The sequence below is a fragment of the Boleophthalmus pectinirostris genome, unplaced genomic scaffold (assembly GCF_026225935.1).
Source record: "Boleophthalmus pectinirostris isolate CB_2022bp ecotype Guang Dong unplaced genomic scaffold, ASM2622593v1 HiC_scaffold_2, whole genome shotgun sequence".
Lineage (NCBI taxonomy): Eukaryota > Metazoa > Chordata > Actinopteri > Gobiiformes > Gobiidae > Boleophthalmus > Boleophthalmus pectinirostris.
In genome coordinates, this window is record NW_026571152.1 from 12,121,451 (window position 1) to 12,128,965 (window position 7,515).

General features: G+C 42.2%; 1 protein-coding gene across 2 annotated transcripts; it reads right to left on the reverse strand.

Moving 5' to 3' along the window:
* Positions 1 to 7,005, reverse strand: alkbh3 (alkB homolog 3, alpha-ketoglutarate dependent dioxygenase). Of its 2 annotated transcripts, none has more exons than XM_055155986.1 (7): positions 6,914 to 7,005; positions 6,096 to 6,197; positions 3,235 to 3,329; positions 2,717 to 2,751; positions 2,582 to 2,629; positions 1,536 to 1,639; positions 1 to 396 (listed from the first exon to the last, which is right to left on the reverse strand). In XM_055155986.1, exons 2-7 carry the CDS (start codon positions 6,172 to 6,174, stop codon positions 272 to 274), a joined length of 486 nt encoding a protein of 161 aa, XP_055011961.1. In that variant the 5' UTR covers positions 6,175 to 6,197; positions 6,914 to 7,005; the 3' UTR covers positions 1 to 271. The 2 variants fall into 2 exon arrangements, with proteins under 2 accessions (XP_055011961.1, XP_055011962.1); XM_055155987.1 differs by lacking the exon at positions 1 to 396 and adding an exon at positions 418 to 710.
* Between the last annotated feature and the right edge of the window lie 510 nt (positions 7,006 to 7,515).

The window sequence follows — 7,515 nt, forward strand, 5'->3', positions numbered from 1 at the left end:
TGAGGCTCAAAGCAGCAGTCACTGAGAGAGGGACGGCAATATTCCAATGTAAGTCAATGGGAGCCAGGGTCGGAAGAGCCTGCATGCAGACTTTCTATTTGGCATGCGGCAGCTAGCACATTAGCTATGTCCATTTACATATACAGTCAATGCTCCAGACCCCACCCCTTCTCCCATCTCACTCTCCCCTTTAGCCTTCCAGGTACTGCCCAGTTTATCAGCTCAATTTGAAATGTGCTTTTGGGTGGAGTTTAGGTGTTTAGTTTCACTTTTAAGGTGAGCTGATAGTATTATGGGATGTGTGTACCTCTGTATTGGCATTCATAGTGGAGTGGGAGTAGGTATATGCCAGGTCTCCAAACCAACAGGTCAGTCGAGGTTCCTCATAGGCCTCTCCTGGAACAGAAGGAACATCTAAACAAAAGACAAATGGTAGATGCCATCCATGCATGTTTGAGTAATCTACTGATTTCTCTTGAGTCCTATTTGAACTCTTCTTATGGTTAGTAGTACGAGCCTGTGGCAACATCCACAAGCCTACATCACCCATGCTCCTACATGACAATTCTCCATAAATATACAAAAGCAGGATACAAAACAATAACCTCCAACTTAACAAACCTTTTGTGATGTGAAGTAGTTTCATTAGTGGGATGCATGCGAACTGTTTGTGATGTGACTCTGAAGGGGGAGTGACTTAGCGCAGAGAGCTTCAAAAACGAAATTTATAAAACATTTTAATACGTTGTATTCAGCGAATATAGCATTTTCAAAACAATGAAAGGTGACATGGTGATCTAAATGTGCTCTGTGTTAGCACTGAACATATGGCCACAGTATGGCATTAAGCTCATATACAAGCACCAAGCCAAGTCAGATCTGTGAAGAGGCAAGTCTGCTCAGAGTACATGAGAATTTATTTCTGTGTCAGGGTAGTTAGCAATCTTGACATCTGTGGAGTTTTGTCTGTGACTTTCCTGGTTAGAAAAATATTTAATAAAATCTAATACAAATGTAAAAAGTGCATGTTGTGAGATTAAACCTAAAGTGGCTCCTATCGGCTTAGTCCTCAGAGAGAGTGGAAAATCTGACTCACTAGTTAGAATTTATACAAACACTTTATACAGTAAAGAGAGCGAGAGAGAGAGAGAGAGAGAGAGAGTAGAGGAAGAGGGGGAGAGAGGGACAGTAGGGACAGTAGGAACGGAGGGAGGGTTGGTGAGAGAGAGAGAGAGAGAGAAAAGAAAGAATAGAGAATAAAGAGGGGGAAGAAAAACAGAGCGCATTTAGAGGAAAAACAGCAGGAGTGAATGAAAATCTTTCAACAATGTCTGAATAAACAAAGTATTTTAAACAAAGCAGAGACTAAACTAAGACTAAACTAGGACTAAACCAGGTCTAAACTAGGATTTAACCAGGTCTTAACCAGGACTTAGTCAGGACTAAACCAGGATTAAACCAAGGACTAAACTGTGTCTGAAACAGGTTCAAAAAGGATTTAACAAAGTCTAATCCTGGACTAAATCAGGACTAACCCAGTCTGTAGTTGGTCTTCTGGCTCCAGGGCAGTTCATTGAGGAGTTTGGAAAACATCCAGTCAGCTTCCTCTGTGGACAGGTAGTTGTAGATCAGTCGAAGTCTGCAAAAAAATAACAAAACAAAAAACAAAACTTTCTTTGAAGTATTTTGCTTCTATGGGGTATTAACTGCTAACAATGCTAATTTATATTCACCCAAAACAACGTATTAACATGTTTTATAAGTTGTGGACAGAGAACCATACAGTTAACCATAATGGGGGTTTGAATAGAGCCCAGGAAAGATCGCTAAATTACGCAGATCTCTTCAGGCATGTTTTTCTTGGGGAAACATTATAATATAAAAGAAAGAAAGTCAATTTTGCAGAATAACGTTCCTCCTTAAAAAAGTGAAGACTTTACAGAAAAAGTATGTACTGCCCTCTGGTGGATTCAACAGAATATCACAGGGGCTTTGATTTAGACAACTTAGAAATCTCAGATGATAATTTCTACTTTAGCAAAACTAAATCTTCTCTGTTGAATCCACACTTTTGCCTTTTCTTATTTACCATCTGCCGCTGTATTTGGAGTGAGTCATGCACGTTTGAGCTATCTTTAATAGCTAATTTTTAAGACATAATTTTACCGATCTACCCGTTTTCAATGCCACCGGTGCACACCCACTTTGGTATACTTATTCGTTCTCCAAATGTATGCATTGCATATTATAACATAATGATGGGTGTCATAGATTATAACTATACAGCAGACACAAGCACAGTATGCCTTCTTTAACAACCAGTGAAATACTCTATTTGTTTACTTATGAGACCAGTAAAGTATTTTTTTTTTCTATGTGGGGGGACCTAAATGTTTCATGTGAGAGTTGAGAATAATGCACAATGCTAATGTGTGTTTGTTTCTGCATCTGTTTAAATGTAGAAATGACTTTTTTTTTTTTTAATGTCAATTTACAGCTCACTGTTTTTGTAATTTTTTGTTTTGTTTTGTGTAACATAAAAATGCAATAAAGGTTTTGGCTATCAATTATATAATCAGACCTGGAGACTCCCGAGGGTCCAGAGCTGATCTCATAATCACCGGATGAACTGTGAAAATGAGAACAGAAAAAAGAATACATTTAAATTACAAAAATAAAAATGTGAATTCTGATAGAGTTTTGAATGTTTTCTTACTCTATGATTCTCTCTGGAGGGATCTCTCTGAGCAGCTGAAAAGACAACATACTGTCAATTGAAGATTAATAGAATGTATTATTAATATGTTTTAAATATAAAAAATGTAATTAACTTAATGAGGTTTTAACTATGTTCTAACAGTGTTCCCTCATCAGGATCTTACTCAGAATTGTTTTTAGTGGTTCCTGAATGTTTGAGCAATCCTGTATTCTCCTAAATTTTATTTTCAGACAAAATTTAACCCCAATTTAGGCCTGTTAAAGTCTGGCCTTAGACCTGGTGGTACTTAGAAAGCCAAATATTAAATTATGTGGTGCTTGATGGTAAAATCTTGAGAACCACCATCCAGAATGTGTTTGAGCAATAAATAATCATTGAATAAATACAAGAGATAGATCAATTTGATGCCATATTGTGGAATATTCTAGGCAATTCTATCTACATCCAGATCCCACAACAGAAAAATTGCATAGTGCAGATTTAGTTTTATATTTGCTATTTCATTTATATATAACCTGTGTGGGACGTTGGAACTCAAAACTCTTCTCTTCAGGTGATTTTCTCTGGAGTCCTCCAGCCCACAGTGCCCTCTGCTCACTCTGCACAGGAACTGCACATTTACAAAAACATTAAACTGCATATGACAGGTTTTCACGTTTTTCTAATTCTGGCTTGGCTTGGTGGGGTAGTACTGACTGTAAATGTTTATAAAAGTTTTACATTAGTTAAGTGGCATTTTTATGGAAAAATGTTGAAGAAACGTACAAAAATACAGGAATTAGAGCTGAGTTCTAAAACAGAACCTATGTCATCAATAAATAAAGGTATTTATTTTTATTAGTTTGATCATAACTTTTGCATAATTTGGCCAGATTTTGGCCCTTGTAAACAGTAAGGTTTCTTGGTAACAGTTATGGAATTAGTGCTACATCTGCTGCCCGTGTCCAACCAGGACAACTTTTAGTAAAAATCTTAGTGAAATATTTTTTTGAAATTAGTATCTAACTTGGACACTCGGGTGAAGAGAGGGGCTGAGCTGTCAACTGATCACCTGGTTGTGAGTTGGGTTCGCTGGAGGAGGAGGAAGCCGGAAAGACCTGGCAGGCCCAAGCGTGTAGTGAGGGTCTGTTGGGAACGTCTGGCGGAGCCCTCTGTCAGAGGGACTTTCAACTCGCACCTCCGGGAGGACTTCTCCCGGATTCCGGGGGAGGCTGGAGATATGGAGTCCGAGTGGGCTTCATTCTCTGCCTCTATTGTCAATGCGGCTGCTCGGAGCTGTGGGCGTAAGGTCTGTGGTGCCTGTCGCGGTGGCAATCCCCGAACCCGGTGGTGGACACCGGAAGTAAGGGATGCTGTCAAGCTGAAGAAGGAGTCCTATCGGGCCTTGCTGGCTTGGGGGACTCCTGAGGCAGCTGACGGGTACTGGCAGGCCAAGCGTGCTGCAGCCCGTGCGGTTGCGGAGGCAAAAATTCGGAGCTGGGAGGAGTTCGGGGAGGCCATGGAGGAGGACTATCGGACGGCCTCGAAGAGGTTCTGGCAAACTGTCCGGCGCCTCAAAAGGGGGAAGCAGTTCTTCACCAACACTGTTTACAGTGCGGGGGGAGAGCTGTTGACCTCAACTGGGGACGTTGTCCGGCGGTGGAAGGAATACTTTGAGAATGTCCTCAATCCCACTGTCACGTCTTCTGGGGACTTGGAGATGAACTCATCCATCACCCTGGCTGAAGTCACTGAGGTGGTTGGCAAGCTCCTTGGTGGCAAGGCTCCGGGGTTGGATGAGATCCGTCCTGAGTACCTTATGTCTCTGGATGTTGCAGGGCTGTCTTGGCTGAGATGCCTCTTCAACATCGCGTGGCGGTCGGGGACAGTACCTCTGGACTGGCAAACCGGGGTGGTGGTCCCTCTGTATAAGAAGGGGGACCGGAGGGTGTGTTCCAACTATAGGGGGACCACACTCCTCAGCCTTCCCGGTAAGGTCTATGCCAGGGTACTGGAGAGGAGAATCCGGCCGATAGTCGAACCTCGGATCCAGTGTGGTTTTCGTCCTGGCCGTGGAACACTGGACCAGCTCTACACTCTCCATAGGGTGCTCGAGGGTTCATGGGAGTTTGCCCAACCGGTCCACATGTGCTTTGTGGATCTGGAGAAGGCATTCGACCGTGTCCCTCGCGGTGTCCTGTGGGGGGTGCTCTGAGAGTATGGGGTCCGGGGCCCTTTGCTAAGGGCTGTCCGGTCCCTGTATGACCGGAGCAGGAGCTGTGTTCGCATTGCCGGCAGTAAGTCAGACCTGTTCCTGGTGCATGTTGGACTCCGCCAGGGCTGCCCTTTGTCACCAGTTCTGTTCATTGTATTTATGGACAGAATTTCTAGGCGCAGTCAGGGGCCGGAGGGGGTCCGGTTTGGGGACCACGGGATTTCATCTCTGCTGTTTGCAGACGATGTTGTCCTGTTGGCTTCATCGAACCAGGACCTGCAATGTGCACTGGGGCGGTTTGCAGCCAAGTGTGAAGCGGTTGAGATGAGGATCAGCTCTTCTAAGTCCGAGGCCATGGTTCTCGACCGGAAAAAGGTGGCTTGCCCTCTCCGGGTGGGTGGAGAGTCCCTGCCTCAAGTGGAGGAGTTCAAGTATCTCAGGGTCTTGTTCACGAGTGAGGGGAGGATGGAACGTGAGATTGACAGGCGGATCGGTGCAGCTTCGGCAGTGATGCGGTCGCTGTATCGGACCGTTGTGGTAAAGCGGGAGCTGAGCCGAAAGGCGAAGCTCTCGATTTACCGGTCAATCTTCGTTCCTACTCTCACCTATGGTCATGAGCTCTGGGTAGTGACTGAAAGGACGAGATCGCGGATACAAGCGCTCGAAATGAGTTTCCTCCGCAGGGTGGTTGGGCGCTCCCTTAGAGATAGGGTGAGGAGCTCACTCACACGGGAGGAGCTCGGAGTAGAGCCGCTGCTCCTCCACATCGAGAGGAGCCAGCTGAGGTGGCTCGGGCATCTGTTCCGGATGCCTTAAAACCTGGGCGCCTCCCTAGGGAGGTGTTCCGGGCATGTCCCACTTGGAGGAGGCCCCGGGGAAGACCCAGGACACGCTGGAGGGACTATGTCTCTCGGCTGGCCTGGGAACATCTCGGGATTCCCCCGGAGGAGCTGGAGGACGTGTCTGGGGTGAGGGAAGTCTGGGAGTCCCTGCTTAGGCTGCTGCCCCCGCGACCCGGCCCCGGATAAGCGGACGAAAATGGATGGATGGATGGATAGTATCTAACTGGTCATATGCACTTTAAATATCCTTCTTGCAAATTCAGAGTCCAAATATTCCCATGTTATTTCAGTAAATCGAAAAGTCTAATCTTGCTTTGGCTATCTAACGGTCTTTCTTTACCTGCAGTCTGTGGTTTGGGTCTCGGCTTCTGCTGTGCCCATGAGCCTTGCACTCTGGCTCTCTGACGTTTGTCACTCATCTTCAAAAAGTGTGTACATGATCCTGCAAAGGACAAAACAATATTTTCTCAATGGTCTCACAACTCCTCAAGTGTGTGTGTGTATGTATATATGTATATATATATATATATATATATATATATATATATATATATATATATATATATATATATATATATATATATATATTTATTTATTTATTTATTCAACCAGCAGGTGTTTTCTTGATTGGAAATAATACAGGTATCTCCCAGAAGATAAAAGAGGTATCATTGTGGAAAAAAATATTTCTCAGCTTTTATTTACATTTGAACAAAAAGTGGCATGTCCAAAATCATTCATATATATATATATATATATATATATATATATATATATATATATATATATATATATATATATATATATATATATATATATATGTATGTATATATATAGTTTTGCTGGTTGAATAAAAGTAACCAAGTCAAAATTTGTCAGGGGTATGAATAATTTTGAGTATGTATGTATGTATATATGTATGTATGTATGTATGTATAAAATACACAATAACTAAACTAAAAACGAACTACGTTGTCACCACAAATATAGATTAGTGTAGGTAGTTACCATTTTCCCTGCCAGTAGGACAACCTGCACCGTTTTATTTTGAGAAAAGCTCGTCAAATGTGACATTGACAAAGGAGATTTAAAGTAAAAGACATTTACTTAGTTTACGTGCATTTAAAAAATGAATTTGAGGCTTAAATTTATACTTACATGAAACACGAAAATCAGAACGAGCAGCCCGACGCCATCTTGAAGCTACTCCAAAATAAACCCTACCGGAGGTGCAACAAACAACTGAAGACTAACGGTTCCGACGTATATTTTACCATTTAGCATTTTGAAGTTAAAGATAAACTAAATAGATCTAGAGGTAAATTGTATTATTCTTCTGTTACTTTTTCTGTTAGTTTTACTGCATCAAAATCAAATCAATATTTATCTCTTAAAGGAAATTATTTTAAGAAGTGGTTATCAATCAGAGGTGGTAGAGTAACCAAAAACTTTACTCAGGTAAAAGTAAAGTTGCTTCAGAATAATATTACTCAGGAAAGCAACAAAAAGACATTCTGCAAAACGGTCACTTAAACCCCCACGGTCAGACAATGTAGTTGTTTCCTTCTCATTTACACTGTGAAGTTGTATTTACAGTGATTCATACATGTTTCAACAATCTTTATTCTTGATTACAGATTCAAGACATTGTTCCAATCTACCCCAGTTTTTACCATCACCAGTATGCGTCCACTGTAATGTACACACAGTGTATACCGTGTAGTCATTTTGGTACAAATGAAAAAAAATCTGTAGCTATG

What these genes read in the sequence shown, in the direction of transcription:
- alkbh3 (XM_055155986.1), bottom strand. Translation starts at nt 6,174, where the DNA reads ATGAGTGACAAACGTCAGAGAGCCAGAGTGCAAGGCTCATGGGCACAG. An exon ending in CCTCCAGAGAGAATCATAGA is followed by an intron (nt 2,630 to 2,716) that starts GTAAGAAAACAT and finishes TCATTTTCACAG; the next exon opens with TTCATCCGGTGATTATGAGA. An exon ending in GGACCCTCGGGAGTCTCCAG is followed by an intron (nt 1,640 to 2,581) that starts GTCTGATTATAT and finishes ATTTTTTTGCAG; the next exon opens with ACTTCGACTGATCTACAACT.